This window comes from Macrobrachium nipponense, chromosome 17 (genome assembly GCF_015104395.2).
Source record: "Macrobrachium nipponense isolate FS-2020 chromosome 17, ASM1510439v2, whole genome shotgun sequence".
Lineage (NCBI taxonomy): Eukaryota > Metazoa > Arthropoda > Malacostraca > Decapoda > Palaemonidae > Macrobrachium > Macrobrachium nipponense.
The window spans coordinates 78,242,189-78,263,732 of record NC_087210.1 but is presented as its reverse complement, the minus strand read 5'-3'; the positions used below and the strand labels follow the sequence as shown (position 1 = coordinate 78,263,732).

Here is a 21,544-nt window from a genome sequence, read left to right as displayed (position 1 = left end):
TCCATCTACCCTCCTTCCGGGTAGTTTGGATTCAGCTATGTAACTGTTCGGTAAGTCACTTATGTGAAAATGATATTTTTATGATAAAATAAAGTTTCACATATACTTACCGAACAGTTACATAATCAAAGCCCACCCACCTCCCCACAGATGGACGTGTCGGCTAAACGAAAATTGACGGTAGAAGGCTAGCAGTACCCAGGGTTCCCGGATGTGGGCGGGTCTTGTATCACCTATACTTAAGATAGCAAAGCCGCTGGCGCCAACAATTTGAATTTCAACTGCCGCAGGTAAGAAGCTATAAGCTATGTAACTGTTCGGTAAGTATATGTGAAACTTTATTTTATCATAAAAATATCATTTTGTCCACTGCCAGAGCTTGAAGGTACTTTTCTTATCATTTGCATTCCATACATCTTAATTCAGTTACCATGTGCTGTATGCATTGTGCAGTGTTTCTCAGGTTGTCACACCTCATGCCTTTTTATTTTTCTTTAGTTCGTGTTTTGTATTTGTGACCAAATTTCTTAAATTTCATATATCAATTTTTATTTTATTCTTATTGACTGATTTTTTAATTCCTTTTCTAAGTTTTAAGTTCAGCAGTCCATTGTTTGACATATCTTACCTATGTAAGGGCAACAGTTTTCTTATGTCATCTGTATCAATTAACAAAATCCATGTGTTTTGTTTCTTGACTTATATAGTATCAGCTTCTCCAAGGTTTCATGAACATTGTGGAGCAATCTTTAATCTTTGGCTGTGTCAAAATTTTGGACCTGCATCTCTCTCTCTCTAAGCTGCCACTTCCCATCAAATCCTCAAAATCAACTCTGGTCCTACATGTACGTTTGGATCTCAACTACAGTTATATGCAACCACTGGATGTGGTATTTACATTTAGCATCTGATAGCATTTCACAAAAAAATTATTCTTTTGGTCCCTGTTTGCAGTGAAAATACAGTACACTACTGAACACCTGCATTACCATCTTAACCAAGATAATTTTCCTCTTCATCATTTATTTTACCAGTCCACAACCCTCAGCATTTGTTCTTGGGCCAAAGTGCATAATTCATTTGGCTTTATCATCAAAATTCCACCAGAATGTGTGCTGTTTTTCCATGTTGTTACCAATTGGTTTTGTTCCTGCTCTTTTTTACCACCACAGTCAATATTAGACCTACAGTAAGCAAATTTACAGTGGTAAAAAATACTCATGCATACATCCATGAGTATTTCTTACCACCTGTAAATTTGCTAGCTGTAGGTCTAATATTAACTGTGGTGGTGTGGCATTTTGAAACAAATGGAAGTAGGAGTTACCCTAAGTAAATTTTAGGTATTTTGTTTTTGGTACTGATGACTTATTTGGACATGTGACAAAGCCAGGTACTTAATCATGATGGTTTTAGTTTTCTCATGTACGTATGTGGAAAGTTTGAGACTATTTTCTTATAAGAATGAATGCATATTAAAGAATGTTATATAGAGGAATAATGGCATGTGGTACTTAAGCCAGAAGTCCTACACTGGCCTGTAAAGTCACACTATTATAGGGGAACTAGAACTTTTTCTTAGTACTTATCGAACAATCCAGACACTTGGTAGATGAATAAGATGGCATACATATCTATTTTGCAAGACTCTTTGAGTTAAAATAAGAAACCTGCATAGTGAGCAAGTTGCATACTAACCTTTGGTTGAAGAAACAATTGTCTGAAATTCAGTGGTTTGTTGTCATTGAAATTGTTCATTATACATAAATGTTACAAAGTTCAGTATAGTTTTTATTATTTAAATATGCTTTAAGGTGAAGGATAGGATGTGTGAACATTTATGAAGTAGGTTTTATTTTAAACTACATACATACATAAATAACACTACCAATGTAGGGAGAAGTAATAAATAAATTAATTTAATGTTGCATGGATACAGCACATAAAACAGAAACAGGGATGAATTATTCACTACTATTAAAAAATATCAATCTAATTTTGCAAATGAATAACGGACACCTGTTCTGTTGACATTTGACAGTATATATATATATATTATTTAGTGAATAAATTTATACAAATTATATAATCTACATACTCTAAAAAATGCAATTCATACTGAGCATTAGGATATCAACACATCTTTAGTTTTCCACAAATCAAAAGAACACAATAACACATGATTTACTAAAGATGCTATGAGAACACATCATAGGTAAAGTAATACAATACTCTATGGTGTACACTACTATTGAAAATCTTTTGTCAAAGATAAATTCAGTCAAGCCATGGTAATATACATTTTTGAATCACAGTAACATTATGATGCCATTGAGTATGTACAACACCAGGAATTTCATAAATTGTCACCTTTCCAGCTTTATCCAAGGTACGCAAACCAAAAGTGTCAGTTCGGTAATAATACTGGTCTCTCATTTCAGTTACATTCTCGTTTTCATCAAAGTAGGCAAAATGGCTGTAAAATCATAAGATGAAATATTTTTAAATGTATAATTCAGCATATGGGATTAATAAATACTTTTATATACATTACAAAACAGTAGTTGTTTTTAAGTAGTTGTTTTTATTATGCACAATGTCTACATAATATAATAGTATAATTTGAAAGATGTTTACAAAACCAAATTAAAATGCTTACCTTGACTGCCAAGGTGTAATAACACCATCATCAGGGCCTCCTATGAGAACCAATCTTTCTAATTTCAGGAAATTTGTTCGGTAATCCTTTTTTGAGGAATCATCTACCTCATTGTTCAAATATGGTAGGTAATTTGAGTACCTGAAATTATTACAATCTGTAGTTGATGCCAAAGGCTCAGCAAGGAAGAGAGAGGAAAATATAATGGAGGAGAGGACTTAACATTGTTCAAAATGTGTTTAAGCATACAACCATTACTTCATTTAAATCTATATTGACTGGTTCTTATAATTCAACCCAAATTCAGTGTTTTGTGCTCGGTGTTCTCTGCATTGAGAAATTTAGAATGGAGGGAGGACATGAACTTATAGTAGAACAATGGTTTGCATACGTAGTTTGAAAAGTTGTTAAAATGTTTAAACGTTTATATGAAGTAAAAAATGCTGCTGTACTCGACCCTTGGAGATTTGTAAGGGCGGGGAGATTCTAATAATTTATCCATGGAAATTCACATCCTGACCATTACATTTCCTTACAAGTGTCATGAAATTAACTAAGTTTTCCTTTTGGTTAGCAATAAATGAGATATACTTTGATGTTATTAAAATGATTATTGTTGCATTAAGGACTCCAGCATTGGGTGCAGTTTTTATTGTAATAACATTCTTTTCAGCCAGGCAACATACTACATCCACTTGATTTAAAAAAAAAAAAAAAAAAAACCTCATGAGAGAATACTGGGGTTATATTGTCTGCCAGATAAGGTCATTGTAGAAGGTTTTCATGTTCTTCGCAGATCCATATTTATCAAAGTAAGTCTTGATATAGTTTTGAGATAATTTGTACATTCTAGCTAAATCAATTTCATTGTGAAACTTTATAACATTTTTGGCTCACCCTCTTTCTCTACAAGTCAGTCTTGCTGTAGTATTCTCTTTGTTATTAGCTCTGTCTGCAAATCCATTTGTCACAGAAATTTTGCTAGAGTTAATTTCTCTTTACATTTATCATATCATGTGTCTTATTACAGTCAACATGGTAATTATTTTCTCTATATCTTCCTGTATTATACTGATTCTTGTTATAGTTGTGATGGTCAATTTTTACACTGTTCAGATCCATTTATCTAAGTATCTTTCTATACTGTGATTTTTTGTTACAAACCTTTAATTGTAATTAGCCTTGCTTCATGTATAGATGTTTCAGACAAGCACTTGATAGTCAAAGGAGTAAAGTCCCAATGCAAAACTCAGCTCAGCTTGGCTCATGCTTCACAAGCTTTGGAAGGTGATTAGTTCTCCTTCACTATGAGTTCTTTTAAAGTTTGTTTATTTGTATGGTGTTTTTGCATTGCATGGGACCAGTGGTTCTCCTAGTTGCAAGGTGCCATTCATTTGTTTTTATTAACACATGTTAATTAATTTTGACTGTTTTGGTTAATATTTTGTGAGTTTGCTAGTTTTATGCATTTTGCCTTGAGTATGGTTGTTTCAGTAAATTCAGGAGTCATGGGATTATGTTAATTTCTGTAGATTTTTTCCCTTGTAGCTTTATTTCAGTCCTCTTGTAAAGGCAGCTTATACCTGAACTCTTGCCATTTCTGCCTTGCTTTCTTGTTTTATGGAAGAGAATCTTCTCTGCCCAGTCAAGGCCATTGAGATATACTTCTAAAGAATAGAATCTTTGTGGCCTCTCTTAGGCTCAAATTCTCTCTATTCTTGGTCTTTTAAACTAACAAGAGCAGGCACTTGTTAGTTTTAAAACTTTAAATTTTAATGAATTTAATTTTATACATTAATCATCCTCATACTCTTGGTATTCCTCATGCATGGAGGCATGCATTGCAATTGGTATTTTCCTTCGTCTCAATCCCCAAATAGTAATAAAAAAAAAAGCACACGTCTTATAATACATTAACTCCATTACTTATGAGAACTCCCATTATTTTGGATGATTTAAGGTGCTTTGAACTTCCAGTGCTCCATTCTCTGAGATGATTAGCACAAATGAATGATGGATAGAAATGTGAGAACATGCAAAAGTGTGTTTTATTTTTTTTCATGATCAGTAAGGTTGGATGCTACTGGGAACTATTCACATGGAATAAGGCTAATTATAATTGCAGGGTTTAGAGAGAAACTATTAACTAGTAAATGCTTTTACTGTCCATATCCATTATCTATGTATGCCTTTTTATATCACTGTCTCTTTCAGATTTGATTGTTTTAATTTCCCTTTTATATTGCTGTCTCTTTCAGATGTGATTGTTTTAATTTCAACAGATTCATTTGCACTAAACTCCCATTTAAATTTATTCTCCCATTTTAATTTGATTACAACATGCTGAAATGTTTAACAGATCTTTAGCTAGCATAAGCTAGCACTTTACTCTATCAAGGTTGTAAAGATTGGCAATATGGTTCAGTGCTTACACATATTGCCTTTAAGTCACATTTGAGTTTGTATATTGAATTCATGAGATTGTTAGTCCCCATCATTGATTACAACATGCTGAAATGTTTAACTGATCTTTAGCTAGTATAAGCTAGTTCTTTACTCTTGCAATGTTGTAAAGATGGCCAATGGTTTGTTTGAGTGCTTACATACATTGCCTTTATACTAAGTCGCTTCATTTGAGTTTGGAAAAATTCATGATACTCATTAACAATTCTTTTTTTCTTCATTTACAGCTCAGAATTTCTGCAGTTGTGATGGAAAGTTTTATAGTTTTGATAAGAAAACCATTAGACACACACACATTTCTTTTCTGCCAGTAGTTTCCTGAGATACACCAGGTAGATGAAGAACAGACTCCTGCAATATGTTAGCCTTGAACTTGCCACACTCCTGTCCTACTTAAAATGGAACAAGATTCTTGATTTTTGGGTGAAAATTCAGTTCTTGCACACTGTTGTGCCAGTCTCCACTTCAGCATTTGGGGGTCTCTGGCACTAAGCAGAAGTATGATTCCTTTGAATTTGTTACTCAGTTTTCTGTATAGTGGGATCCTGTACATAATCAATAGACGTCAGACAACTTTAAGGCAATTAAGGTGTACTTGCTGGTGTACAATGTTGGAACTTCGTCTGATAGACGCAGGCACATTGAAGTAGAGTACTGATCAATTATGGATTGGCTTCAGTCCTATATCTGAATGGAAATGCTCACTGCTTATACCTGCACAGAGTGAAAAAGTGGGCTTTTAGTATACAGCTATGAATGAGAAGGCAGGGATGTGGCAGATAAGACTGAGTTGGGAGAAAATCTTTGGATCCTAGATAGCCATCCATTTGGCATTTGACTTCAGAAAGAATGGAAAAGAAGACAAGGTTCCTCAGCATCAGAGGTAATCCACATGCTCACATGCAAGGCCTACTGTCTGCCAGTTAGAGGAACAGTCAATTCCACTTTGTTGGAAGTTTTAAAACTCACCAATTTTTGTGTGCAAAACTGGAAGTTGCAAAGATTCCACTAACATTCCTCATTGCTGCAGTTTGATTCTTGTAATGTCAACATCATTTTAAGCGCCAGTGTGTGTGTGAGGTTCTGACATCAAAAGCTTTGATGATGATTGTCTTGACTACAAAAGGCCATCTTTTTCATCCAACCAACATAACTACAATTCTTGTCTTGTTGGAAATCACATTTGATAAAACCTTGGTATATCTAGAAACCCTTACATATCTACTGGTTACCTTGGCATCAAATCCAGGATCAAAAGGACAAATATAGTCCATGCATATAAAACAGGATTTACTAGTCAAGAAAAAATGTTACTGGTTGCAATGCTGTCAAGAAGTTAAAAATCTCTCGCCAGTATCGTGCTCTGCTGCCACTGTAATATTAAAACCCTCAAATAGAAATGCTAAGGAGGACAAGAGAAGGATGAAAGGAGAGATCTCAAACAATTATCTTTAAAGGAATATGTAATGTCTGCCATACTGGAAGAAATTCTGAAAGGGCTTTGGTCAACATGAAAATGTTGGAAATAAGGACTGAAGTATCTCTGCCACATACAGGTAAATTATGTACGATAACATTGTCTGCCATACTGGAAGAAATTCTGAAAGGGCTTTGCTCAACATGAAAATGTTGGAAATAAGGACTGAAGTATCTCTGCCACATACAGGTAAATTATGTATGATAACATTGTCTGCCATACTGGAAGAAATTCTGAAAGGGCTTTGGTCAACATGAAAATGCTGGAAAGAAGGACTAAGTCTCTAAAGTTGGGAGATCATCAGAAATATGACAAGATTTTGATTGATCATCACCTAATGGCAAGCAACTATTCACCAAAATAAGAGTTGAGGAACATTTTTCCTGATAGGAAGATGGAATGTAGGATGCCAGAGATGTTCAGCTCGAGAGAATTCAAATCTTGTACAATATCTTCTCAGGAGAAGAAAGGTATATCTAGCAAGTGTAGGACGAGGTCAACCTTCGAAAGCCAGTAAAGAGAAGAAAGCTGAAACAAAAAAGATCCCAGGTCTCATAAGGAGACTACAGTCTAACGCTGGTTCTTCTTACTTCTATGAAGATCCCACAAATATAAAAGACCAGTTCCTGCTCATTGAGCAAGTATTAAAAGTAATTGGGTTGCAATTTTAAGGGACAGGTCCTACTAGGTAAACTTAGCATGGCTAAAAAGATAAAAATTAACATGAAATTTTTAGTTTGATTTCAATCAAAGAACAAAATCCTAAGACTTATACCCAACTATGAAAGATGATATATGTTAAAATGTGGATTTGAAGACAGTGCAAATATGGATCGGCATATTTTGGGTCAAATACATTGGCCAGCAAGGAGCTTCAAAATTGCTCATTAAACAAAACATGGCAAATTAAGTTTTCTTAGTATTTTCTTTCATATTCATATTACATGCACAGGTTATCAAAAGTTATAATGTCCTAAGGACTTGCTACAAATTGTACTAGAGCATTAAAAATGAATCTGTAAAATATACGTACACGGAACCATATGAAATCGTCAAGTTAGATTAGCAAAATATAGAAATACACCATTAAAAATTGGAATTAGTATTCCATAAACACTAATTCTGGTAAATGGCCCAAAAAAGTAATGCTTGCTCTTGCTACCTTGGAAATGCTGAACAGTCATACATTCAGAAGCAAAGATAAGTAACTATGAAGGGGACCAATAAAGCAATTAGTAAGAAAAAAAAAAAAAAAAAAATTAAAAACTAGCTCACAAAACAAAACCATTTCATAAACAGCTGACTTCAACCCATGAGAAAAGTGATCTCACTGGCCTGTTAATATCCAGAAAGACCACAGGATAGACCCATCCTGCCTTAAGCTAAGATCTCAGTGGTGTGGTTGGTTTGATCTTGGCCCACCACCTTGGTGGCTGAGAGTTCAATTCTTGGGCATACCACTGAGGGGTCAGATGTGTATTTCTGGTGATAGAAGTTCACTCAACGTGGTTTGGAAGTCACGTAAAGCCATTGGTCCCGTTGCTAAATACCCACTGGTTTCATGTAACGCAAAAACACCATACAAACAAATAAAAAACAACCAAAATTAAATTAGGATCCCTAAAGATCTTTCCAAAATTGAACATTCTGCATAGGAAGGTGCTGAATGAAGATGTATAACCGAGGCCAGCTATACATTTAATACTAAGAAAGTAATGTTTATCTGCAGGTATAAATTAACTTTCTTCTGGAGGTCCTGTTGAACCAAATACATATGCATTCTCTGACCTCCAGGGAGTGAGAGACCATATAGGCACATTCTTTAACATACAAGAAGTGAGGCCCCATTTTGCTTTTTTTTTTTTTTTTTCAATCGCCATCATCAAAGTTGGAGTGTCTACGGATTTCAGCAGATTAATAAAAAGCAAAGGAAATGGCATGTGAAAACTACCCTTTATTTCATACCTATACTCATAGTTGGATATGTCAGGGTTTCTTTAGCTGCACATGCCATATTTTCAGATTATATTCACAAATCTGATTGTACCCTCCACTTACTGTTAGACTGGGTGCAACAGGAACAGAACATATTTCTGCAAATCAGTTGGTTGTTCTTTAGATCTATGGTACACATAAACAAAAACTTTACCTTTCAGCAAGTGGACTTGGATCTAAATGCTTTGTGCTGAGGGATCATTGACTATAACAAAAGTTAACTGAATTAATAAAAGTAAATCAACCTTGCTTCAACTTTTTTTGCATACTATATGACAACAAAATACCAAGTAGAGGCTTAACAGATGGTATACTTACTTATAATACAAATCTTGATGATGAGGATCATTCCAGTAGTTAGCAACAGATACAGACTGACCCATCTTTGAGTAAAACAATTCATATGCTGTTTCCTTAATGTACTGTGGAAAGATGAGCCTCAGGAATTCATCTGTCGAAAAAAGTAGTCAAGGTTACATTTTAGTCATGGGTACTTTATCGAAAAAAGAAAAAATCTATTTGTTGAAAAATCTGACATTCTAAAACAAAATTCTCTAATTAAATCCGTTTTGCAAAATCTACATATGACAATAGCAAAATTTATTTCCAATCCTGTAAACAAATTAACCAGACTGTTCCTATTCTTAGGCCATACTTGGACAATATTCAGAGGGTGAACACAATCCATGTTTAACAATATAGGAGTTCTAATATGTGTGTATTACTGAACCTTGTCAAGTGGTAGGTAAATGAACAAAATACTACACTGCACTATTGTACCTATAAAGTGCCTCAGTGGCGTGGTTGGTTTGGTGGTTTGCTTCTCACCTCGGTGGTCGCGGGTTCGATTCCCGGCCATTCCATTGAGGAGTGAGAGATGTGAATTTCTGGTGATAGAAGTTCACTCTCGACGTGGTTCGGAAGTCACATAAAGCCGTTGGTCCCGTTGCTGAATAACCATACTGGTTCCATGCAACGTAAAAGCACCATACTATTGTACCTATCTATTCTACCCAGTCTGTGCTTTCAGAATACTACTAACATAACTGGGAAGCTATATTCTATGTATTGTGCAAAAATTATTTTATTCTGTGGAGTCACTTGGCTCTTTTAGAGTTGTCTAAGTACAAGGACACCAACAGTGGTTTCCAGAGCGATGGTGAGCTACCATGGGAGAAAGGGTGGTCCATATCTTGCTGCACATTATTCTGCCATCATGAAAATTCAGTTTGTGTATTAGGATGTGCATGTTAGAAAATATAATTAAACTGTATAATATTATAGTACAATTACAGTTCAATACAATACAAAATATTTTTTTTGTTGAATGTTCCCACAGGAATGCATTTATGCTTAAAATCTAAAACATGCTAAAGGGAGACATTACAGCACAGATATGATAATGCAATCACAGATATATTCATCATTTAATGCAAACACTTCAAATTTGTACACAAAAGGTTTAGTTTTGTGACCCATGAAGGACACAAATATGCAAAAAACAATGACATATTGATAGGATCCCCACTGTTGTACTTTTTGCTGAATTATATAAAAGTACAGTTCAGGAACACATTAATACACATGCCTGAACCCGCCACGTACGCCAGGCATAGCGACACCACCATTTCAGAGCCAGTAAAGATCAACTCTACAGAATGTTTGAAGATGTAGTATATTCTCCACTAAACTTGTGGAAGGAACTCAGAGTGAGATTCCTTTCCTTGATGTCCTAATCGCCTAGTCCTAGATGGACACAAGGATGGCAAACAAATTTTACACAAAAGCTATGAGCCTAGCTATTTGTTCCACTCGACAGAGCAAATGCTTTGATAGTTGCAAACATGGCAGTGCCTGCATCAGGTGTATGATTACTCACTGCTGCTCCTAGCAAAATTCCTTTAAAGAACTTGACTGAATAGCTGAGGTTCTAATTAATTAAATACCTCAGTATAAAAATCAGGAAGGCTCATTATGGGTGGAATACCAAGTGGTCCCTCCTTTCCCACCAGGCTACCTTTAAAAACCTCACATGAACACTCCCAGTACTGAGAAGGTTGCACTGTTGCACTAAGCTTATGTGCTGTAAGAATAAATACAATGTATGCTGGCGTATAAGGCAACCTTTTAACTTTAGGAAATCTCCCAAAAATGGGGAGTCTTCTTATACCCTATGTATAAAAAAGCAAACCTTAAATACTGCTGAGATTTTAAATAACAGGCTAACCCCTGAAGTGTTGATAGTTGTGTCAATATGTAGCTAACCGTCGTCACAACTATCAACACTGTAAACAAAACAACTGCAATAATAATAAAAACAGTAGGTAATTCAAATTAATCACCTGCGGCACAACTATCGATACTGTAAACAAAACGACTGTAATTACAGTACAATTACCATTGGTAATTGCTATAATTAGACATTGGGATAAAGCTTGTACTAATAAAGTGAGGGCTCGCTCATCCTGAGTTAACTATTATTACAGTATATGGCAATATAAAATACTAGACAATTTTGTTATTGATATTTATTAAACAATGCCATTATAATATTGATTGATAATTTGAAGTTACCGAAAGGGTAAATCGAAGTACAGTCTAACTTTCTTGTTTATGAAATATGTAGCAGTGTTCATAGTTCCCAGTTGTGCTTGACTTACGAGACTTGTTTACTAAAGGCCAATATTTCCTTGGTAGTATTTTAACTAAAGCGTTTTGTGATATCAATAGTTCCCATTTATCTTTAATATTAGGGATTACTGATAGCGATGTCACAGGCGTTGAACATTGTTGTGATGTTTACTGTATATTTTTCTTAAGGGAATACAAAAATATTTTTTTGTAACGGTGAGATTTGCCAAACATTTTAAAAACTTGAAGACAGTACTGATTTTACATATTTTTGGTACCATAATTCCCATAATTATTTTATTTATGTACCAACTAACTTACATCAGCTGATGTTATTAAATTGAATAAATTGGGAGTGGTCTTATATGATGAACATACCCTTAAACAAATTTTTACATGAAAAATGGGGGTCGTCTCATACTCCTAGTCACCTTATATCCCAGTGTATACAGTAAACATTGAGCCGCCTCCCGAAAAATAACTGCAATTTCCTTGAAGAAGATACCCGAGTTTGCAGTTTGCCATTCCTAGTACCCTAGTGCCTCATTCAGTATGGCTATAATGGGCCTACCCTTGTGGATATGATGCAGTGTTCAAGAGGGTGTTATTAAGAAGCAGTACATGGATACCCATAGCAGTTTCCCAGCTAAGCAGAGGTTCATTCATACTATCAAGAACACAGAAATTGCACTAACAGATCTTAAATGTCACTCAGGAAATGCCTCTCCTGTGTAATACCATTAGGATACCTTGAGCAACCACACCTACTAAGATTGAAAGTCTGGACACCCTGCATGAGAAGTGCTCCAAAAGAACCACACCGAAGATAATTAATGACAATCTTTCCTTCAACAGCCATTGAGACTGCATTAACACAACCTTTGCTTCAATCAGGTTAGAGGCTGGTGAGCAAGCAACAATCAGTTACTAGTGAGAATGAAGCTTGCATTACTGTGAACACTTTTCCTTTGGGCAACAACAGATAAATACACCCTTACCCTAATCATTAGACTGCATCAGTACAACCTTTGCATCAATAAAATGGTTTGAGGCAGCAGGCATAGGTCAATCCACCACTGAGAACTGACTTTACTTCAATATGAATACTTTACTGTTAGCCAAAACCACAGTTCCTTGTTGGACGAGTGGTTTACGTGCTCGCCTACTGATTCAGTAGTCCCGAGTTTGATTCCCTGCTCTGCCAACGTGGAATCAGGGAAATTTGTTTCTGGTGATTAGAAATTAATTTCTAGATTTAATGTGGTTCGAATCTCACAAGGAGCTATAGGTCCCGTTGCTAGGTGACCAATTGGTTCCTAGCCATGTAAAAATATCTAATCCTTCAGGCCAGCCTAGGACAGCTGTTAATCAGCTAAGTGGTCTGGTTAATTAAACTAAGATATACTTAACTTAGGCAAAACCACAAACACACCCTAAGCTTGTCAGCAATCTATTGTATTCCATACATCCATTGTGATAATTTTCTCTAGTTTAAGAAATGTAAAGTATATGCTATCAGTTTCCATCATATGCTATATTTTCTCTTATTCTTTGGCTCAATTTAGATATTTTGAAAGATTCATATGCCTTCTTTTACGAATTATGCTTCTTTTCTTTTGTACATTGATATGAAAACTTTATGGTAACTATAGATTTTCACAGATTTTATGTAACTGTCTTTTTATTCAAACAGAATCTGTTTTATCCTTTTAATTTGCAGGAGACTTACACATAGTATATACATATAAGTTAAATGAAGCAAAGAAATTGCTATACACTACTGTATTCAGTTTTTGCTGAAATATATTTTCCAATATAAAATAAGACTATTTGACAGTATTGTGCATAAATGGTATACTGTATTTAGGAAAAACTCCATCTGTTAATACTAGTTACATTAACAATAATTTCATACTTAACCTTCTTTGTCACACTTTTTTGTTTGGAAATAAATCACTCAGATTTCGAAGCGGGTCCCACATATTTATTAACTGGTATAAATTAGTACATTAGTGTGCAAAATATTGCAAAAAGGCAAGGCAGGCAAAGAAGAATAAAGAAGAGGGAAATAAAACCAGGAAAATTTTGCATTGGTAAAAGAAGAAAACAGTATAATTGTATCCTCCAATAACATCTTTACAAGGAGGATATAACTTTTTGCTGGTTTTATTTCCACCTTCCTTATTCTTCTTTGCCTGCCCTGCCTTTTTGCAATATTTTGCACTCTCCTGGATCAATTTATATCAATTAATAAATATATGGGACCTACTTCCAAATCTGAGTGATTTTTTTCCAACAAAAAAGTGCGACAAAGGTTAAGTATGAAAACCTGATGCAGCTATTATTGTTGATGAAAAAAGAATGAACAGATGGAGTTTTTCCTCAATATATCATTTATGCATAATACAGTGAAATACATACTAGTCTATTTTATATTGGAAAATACAATTCAGTACAAACTGAATACAATAGTGTATAGCAATTCCTTTACTTCAATTAAGGTATATATATAAGAGTGTAAAGTTTGGCTACAGTACCAAAGAAAACATAAGCTTAATTCGTAAAATAAGGCATATGAATATTTCAAATATTAAAACTGAGCCAAAGGAGGAGTGAAAATATAGCATAAAGTGATGGAAACTGATAGCATATACTTTTAATTCTTAAAGAACACCAAAGTTCAATGAGTGTGTATTGTACATATTTTATGAGCACTGATATGTAGTATGGAAGTTGTCTGTGTATCCATTGTACATCGCTTAAAAAAAGTGTAAGGTCTTCTCCAAAGTGCACCAAATTTAGCAGTTTTGACTGTGGTAATATAAAGTACATTTTTTAACGAATGAAGTACTGAAAACTTTTCCTAGGTCATATGAATTCCTAAACAATACTCGCCTCCATACTGGCCAGCTTGTGGGGAAGAAAGAGAGATGAATCTTGTAATATTATGGTCCATAGATTCTATTATACCTCTGCTCAGAATTCCTCCTTGAGAGTATCCTGGTAATGAAAAAGAAAACAAATGTTATCTAGCACCATAAGTGACAAATAGTAATATAGGTTACTAAGAACATATGCACACTGAATACTATAATCTACATGAAATCAGAGCAAAAACCAAGATTCAGTTTATACATGTGCATGGATGCCAGTTCTTCATACAGATGATCTAGATACAATAGTTAACTGATTAAAACTTCCATTCTTCTTCCATTTGTTTATCCCACTAAAATAGCCATCACAACAGTCCTTCAACTCAATATTTTTCAAGTATAGCTATGAAGGACTCACAAAACCAACAAAGAAAGGCTGTACCTTTAAATGTGAGCCTCCTGGGTCAGATCCAGTTGAAAGTTACCTTTTAATCAATTATAAATTAAGAAAAAATACACATTACAGCTATTACTGCCATGAATTTACTAGTATATGTACTGACAAATAAAAGCAATAAAAAAATCTGCGCATGGTTGAGATTCCTTTCATTTGATTTTGAGTTGTAAAAATTACGCTTCAATTTTAAACTTAAGCACTTCAATTTTAAACTTAAGCACATGCAGAATATTATCATCATCATATCTACATATTACTACTATCTATAATCTTATGGCAAAAGACAAATTTTCCATAACTATACAACTGGAAATGGATCACCATAACTATACAACTGGAAATGGATCAAATTTACTTTATCCCAGTTGACGTCTTAACAAATGGGTCCTCACCTCCTCTCACTAAGCCCATCTAAAAGGGGGAAGAATATGTTCTTATTTGTAGTTCAGATTACAGAAAGGTTACTGGTAGTTTGCTCGATTGAGCATCTCTCAAAGGAGAGGAGAATTCAGCTTACAGTTACCAAACAGAAAATACCAGTGTAGAAGAGGGTTTTTAGCTTTTGTGAAACGGCCTCTTTTACTCTGGATGTGAAGATAGCAAAAACTTCATTCTAATATTCTAAATATTTGTCTACACAGCCATTGATACCATGAAGGCCAATTAAAAGGTGCTTAAGGACAAAGTTTGGACACTGCAACAATGGTTAAGGGAAAATTCTATCATCGTTGTCCCAGGAAGAACTGGTCCACACCTCCAACTGTAACCCTAAGCAGGCTGAACCCAATATGTAACAAGATATTTGCAGTAGGACTAGGAATCTATTGTTTCTTAAGATCCGAGGCAACATAGTTGCATAATCCTCAGTGCCAATTTGTTAAGGTAAAGGGATAGGACGTGACTACAGCTGTGTCCCAGTTTTTTATAATAAGAATGTGACAGGCAACTTCATATCCTTTATACGACAAGCTTGAAAAACAGATAACAAAAGGAGAAAATATGGAGGTTTCTGGAGCTTGGGAGAAAAAGGAAGGGACAATCAACAAATGAGGTAGTGTACAGACTATTTTTCATCTCTATATTCATTGTAGGATATAGTGGCCTGCTAGGTGTAAAAAGATGGGAGAAGAATCCTCTCCAACTGAAGGGAATAATGGTCCATAGTTCTGTAGTAGGAAACTATAAAGGTTACTTTGCAAAGAAGAGAAAGAAAACACCCTTAATATATGATCAGTATTCAAAATATTCACAATCAAGAATAGACAAGGCCAATTTAAATATTGAAATCTAAAGATAACAAAGTGATGTCCAATAACAATTAAATAAAATAGAGTTTTTTACTAACAAAATTTTTTCATATGCAAACTTATTACCTAGGTAGCCTAATCTGCACTTAAGAACAATTTTCAGATGATGTAGTAGTAGACTCCCTTTCCATCTACCAGAGTATGATCTGGGTTCCTGAGCACCCCTGTCGGGAAAGCTGGTCATTCTCTGTGAGGTCTGTACCAGCTTTAACAAGGAAGGGAAGGGAGGCAGAAACTTTGAGCAAAATAATGGATTTGTATCTGAAGAAAAATTTACACACTAACACCAGCACCAAGCAGAATGAATTATTGATATTTATGAATATTTTGAAATAATGAAAATATCAATGAAAGGAAGAATAGAAAACCAATCGTCCGGTTGTATGTCTGGAGGATTGTCCGGATGCACAGTTAGTCTAAGTTTAAGTCAATACATAAGTTAAGTAATAGGTTGGGATGAGCCCAAGCTTCAATAGTACGTAATTACAGATACAACTAACCATGTTGAACAACACCACATGCTCCTGCTTCTCCTTTGGTAACCAAAACTCATTGGCCCTTGTCTATTGCCAGTAAAAGTGAGTTCTTGATATAGGACCACTGCTCATTCTACTAGAACCTAAACGCTCACACCCATGGTACTTGAACAATCTTATCCCTTTCAAAAGACACAAAACAAAAAGAAACAAGCCATGAGGTTCACTGCTGGGAAGGAATTACAGGGGTGTAATAATTTCAGTACTATGTTAAACTGATATATAAACTCATTATAATCTAAAGGTATGGATATTATATAGCATGGTCAACAAACAGAACAAAGGAACTGAAATATTCATAAAAACAGCTTTTACATAACGACAAAATTTAACGAAAGGAAGAAGGATACTGTCAATTATTTTAAGATCATTTTTAAGGTTATAAACATCAGATGTAAAAATGTAACGAGTCCATATTTTAAGCCAGACGCATGTCTACTAAATAAATGACCAACTAAACATAATCTCAGTGGAGGAAGTGGCAGATCACCTGACCTCTGGGGTTACCTAATCCTAACTCGGTACCCCATGCTGGAGTTCAAGTCAGTAGTTTGCAGCAATTCTTTTGGGTTAACTTTCTTCACTTCAAGCAGACTAGCTAATGCAATATGTTAGGATTTGCAATTGCAAGGGAACTCTTTGACCCTATGCTTGTGTAAAGAAACTTTCAGTTCTATGGTATGGTAAGGTAATCTAAATGAAGTTGTCAAAATCTGCTGCAGCTACGTACAAGTCAGCAACATAGCATAAATCTGTAGATGAGTTATACAAGGGTAAGGTATACTGTACCTATTAAAATAATGCCATTTTCAGCCTTCTGCATGATGGGTGCTATCTTCGCATAAAATGCCTTTACTTGATACCAAAGTGGGGCTAGACTTTTCCATCCATGTAGCATGTCAATGACATGGACTTCTGTTCCAGGATGCTCCTGAAAGTAACATTACTATTTACACATGAGAAAACAGAAAAGTACAATCATGTAATTTTACCATCAAAATTTATATGAACTCACCTATGAAGGTTATTACTATACAGATACCAGTTATAAAAAGACAAAAGCATACACTATTGATGGGTTGGTTTATCTAATAAGCACAGATGTTCACACTACATGTTATTGTATACATAATGTGGAATGGTTAGTAAAAAGGATATCCTTGCCCTATAAATAATTACACATCTTGCAATTCATGCAACTTAGCTATACGTAGGTTCCACAATGCCAAAAATATTCCTAACTAGGCAACAGTATCTTGCATTGTTGCAAATGATTGCTTAACAAATGCCAGTTCATCTCAGCTGTTGGAATAAGTAATCCTACTCCTCTGGGGGGAATTACTTCACCCATTCACTGTCATCATCTTTCACTTGAAGAACATGATAGAACTGAAGGGACCAGACTGTCTTGCTTTAATATTATTTCCGGTCATTTGCAAATTCCCTGAGATTTTGCAATAGAGACAGTTTTACATTGAAAAACTATCCTCAAAGGTGACTGCACTATCAGATAAATGTGACACACATTTGTGCAAGAATTAGCCCTGTTCTTTCTCTAATAAAGTCCTACATTTCTCAAAGTTCTGTTGTCTCCAGTGAGGTAGGCCATGTCATTTCAGAATCCAATACCAAGACAGGCAATCCATACACAAGAACTCATGTAGTATACAGAGAAGGAACCTTCAAGTGGGCATGGACAAGTTCTTTGGGGGTGGTAAACTAGCTATAACAGTGCCACTCTCAGCATCCTGACTACTCAAGGCAAACAGTGGATATAGACCATATGCAAATGTCTTTGATACCCACTGAATACCCTTAAGATTGTCCAAATCTTTGTATATTACCGATTGAATGCTTTGGTAATGTTATCATCATATACAGTAGTACTAGTGATTTTTGTCCAGTGTTATTCAATGGCTGCTGTACTGGTTGAACTTCCATCAACAGTTTGGGAACCCCACTCATTATAGGAATCTACTGGTCACAGCCACGTGATAAATGAATGTGGCATAAGGGGTTATGTCAATGTAACAGTATCTTAACATGTGTACACCTGTATCACACATAGAAACATAGGAGTTTATTTCCTGTGTGGATTAAATTGATAAAGAAACGAGTATAAAAAAGCTGCGAGGAAATCAAGAAGCTGAAAGGTCTCTGTGACTTAACATTAAAAGTTGTTATTATTATTATAATCTAACCAAAGGATGGTCCTGAGTCTCTAACAATGGTAAACTATGGAGAGCTCAAGAGAGGAACTCTTGAGAATCCCAGTGCATGGGGGTTCAAACCCTAAGAAGTTCAAGATTCAACAGAGAGAGGGAACGCAGATGAAGTGCTGATATCAACTAAGTTCCTTTCACACCAAGTACTATGAGTTAATCAGTAGAAAGGTGAAAGAAGAAGACCAACTTTCAAGTTATTGAAATCCCTTTCAGAATTTGAAAAACCTGATGAAAGGAGTTGAACAATTAACCACTCATGCCCAAAATCCCAGCAATAGAACTAAAAAATGTTTAAGGTGGCATGAGGCATGCTCAGTATAGTCTAGGAAGACAGTTGTCATGGGAGGTACTAGCTGGAGAGACTTCTCTAATGTCTCAGCCCTAAAAATGATGGCACTCAAGCACCATTCAAAATAAAGGCCACAAAGGGACGATTTACTCCCCCTCCAAGACCAAGGGCTAGAAAACCAAAAAAAGGGCTCTTTTTCTTCAAGGACAACATTTATAGACCTTTAGCCAACCAATACACTTAATACTATCCATTCCATGTATGTTCATCCTTTTGAACATTATCCTCCAGATGTAATTACTAGAATTCTACGGATATGGCTACAGCATACTAGTAACCTTAATGTCATTGGCTTAGCCCATCTCTAAATCTTAAAGTTGTTTAGGTCTATAAATATCAAAAGGAAAATGATGTTCCAAAAATACATGAATATAGCTCCCACTTTGTAAAGTTAATCACGCTAATAGTATATTTGATTTTGCATTTCTGTCAATTAGGGCAAGGTGTTGGAAAGATTTTCTCAATTCTTCTTTTTGATGAAGCATTTGAAGTTATTAACAGGTTAGAAATTGAAATACTACTGAGTAGTGTGTTAGTAAACTAAATAACGTAAGCAAGCCTAGCCCAGTCAAACAGCCAGAATCAGACTGACAGCACAACTGAGCTTAGCCAAGCCTTTGCCAAATATAACAAGTAGTCTAGTATAGCCTATGTCAAGCAGAAGTTAGTCTAGGGACTACCCTAAGTTCTGTTGGTCACTTTTCTGTACAGGTCTAGTCTATGGAATATCCTTGGATAGATGAGCACCTGTCTTTCTGGAGTTGGCACAAGCCTTGGCTACCTTGGCTGTCATAAAAAATTGAGATTGGTGATTAATGCACCTTCAATAAAAAGTAGTTTGGGGCTAATATACCATCAAGTAAAGTTGAATTTTGACACCCAGTAAAATTTATTGTTGCTAAATAAATTCTAAAGAAATGCCACTGGAATACTCTTAGCAGTGTAAGAACAGCAGTTTGATGGCAGTAGAAACATCCATATTTAACAAACACAGATGAAAAGGTGTTGTTTACAATAAGGGTGGGTGGTGGGTACCACCCATTCCTCTTACTGGCAACGAAATCATTAACTTGTTAAACTTTCAAATGAAATACTGTACGTACTAGGCTATACAAAAGAAGTAATTAAAAAAAAACTATATAAACTTATGAATAGGCCAAGCTATACCAAAGAACCAAGGTGGTAAGAATTCTGTTAATTTTTAGTGAAAAACAGATGCTTGGGGGAAACACCGCAGTGAAGCCATCTTGTTCAGGAGGTAAAACTCCATAGAAAACTGCAACTGCCATAGTCTAGGCCGCCGCGGAATAGTACTGTAGATCTACCACGTCCATATGCAATCGACAAGCTTACGTCACATAATTGCTAAAATAGTGAATAGGCTACCTGGGCCAACTTGGAAACAGCTGGTATAGCAAAATCCTAAAATGTGATACACATTATGCTATGCATGAAGTCACATAGAAGGTGTTTAACCTCCGACAGGGTAGGGTACTGCACCCGAGGTTAGGTTAAGGGAAGGCTAGGTTAGAACACATCCCTGTCAACATGTCTTTGCTCTGCTTTTAAGCAGGCAACGATCTGTGGCAAAAATGCCTGATACCTATGCGCAGATCTTTTGCACTTTAATCCTGAAAATAAAGGAATTTCAATATCAGTAAGACTCTGCAGCCATTTCATAGGTATACCTAGAAAATTAAAGGCTAGCCGGTTCATAAGCTATCCTCTGCTTCAACAATTAGCTAGCCTAAAAAGCAAAACCTTGTACCTAGCCAGAAAAATTGATACATCGTGTTTTTTGCTGGAAATAAATTATACACGAAATTTATTACACCAACTCTCGTAAACTTAGTACTAGCTAGCTATACCTACTAATTTCTCACCTGTCGAATCATATCCGCTAAGAAGTTCAAACTAAACCTCAGGTCCCAGACCCCATGAATAATAACCACTGGTTTATATGCGGCACAAGAATACACCATCAGGACACACAGCAAAAGGACTCGTTTCCGCTTCATGCTTCCTTCGGCCATTAATGCGAAGGATAACCAATCCCAGCGATAAGGTAGGTACTGTCGATGACATATAATTGTTCTTTTGTGATTGTTGGCCTGTTTGACAGTTGGGGTCCAGTTACTGTAAACGAAGAAGTTTAGGATTTGTAACGGCTCATCCTGAGTGCAGAGGAATACGATCGGAGTTTTTTTTGTTTTTCTTTTCCCTTCTCGATGACTTGATGCTTTCTTTTTAAGCTAGATTGACCAATTACAAAATATTTCACTTTTACATCTTGCAAAATTCTGTATATTACTCTCTCAGATATGTCAATTTGTTCTTCAGAGAGACATTTAAACTATCCAGAGAAACTACCCTTTCCTGTTCCCTATATCACTGTCATGTTCTACCAGAAAATTTCCTTTTCACTCGAACACTTTTCCATTCTGTCTCATCGTCAAAAATATCTGTTTTTGTCCATACAGTTTAATTTACACAATCCCTTGACTAACATTCTGTACTCATCCACTCATTCCATAGCTTTTTGAAATGAACATCACACCACCTTTAGCCTTTC

The 21,544-nt window shown here is 35.4% G+C and overlaps 2 protein-coding genes across 11 annotated transcripts in view; one reads left to right on the top strand and one right to left on the bottom strand.

The window, feature by feature from the left end:
• LOC135196346 (hatching enzyme 1.2-like) overlaps positions 1–21,544 on the top strand; it is a 75,641-nt gene that overhangs the window by 21,175 nt on the left and 32,922 nt on the right. For 8 of the 10 annotated variants that reach the window (XM_064223106.1, XM_064223110.1, XM_064223113.1 and 5 more), the window contains exon 2: positions 3,333–3,471. In XM_064223106.1, coding sequence (XP_064079176.1) covers positions 3,443–3,471 — 29 coding nt within the window. In that variant the 5' untranslated portion in view covers positions 3,333–3,442. Of the gene's footprint in view, positions 1–2,727; positions 2,784–3,332; positions 3,472–21,544 lie in introns of all 10 variants that reach the window. The other 2 variants (XM_064223107.1, XM_064223108.1) reach the window with 2 other exon arrangements.
• On the bottom strand, positions 1,832–21,126 carry LOC135196348 (lysosomal thioesterase PPT2-A-like). The gene is made up of 6 exons (XM_064223117.1): positions 20,856–21,126; positions 17,188–17,329; positions 14,121–14,225; positions 8,913–9,045; positions 2,660–2,800; positions 1,832–2,476 (listed from the first exon to the last, which is right to left on the bottom strand). Exons 1-6 carry the CDS (start codon positions 21,003–21,005, stop codon positions 2,278–2,280), a joined length of 870 nt encoding a protein of 289 aa, XP_064079187.1. The 5' UTR covers positions 21,006–21,126; the 3' UTR covers positions 1,832–2,277.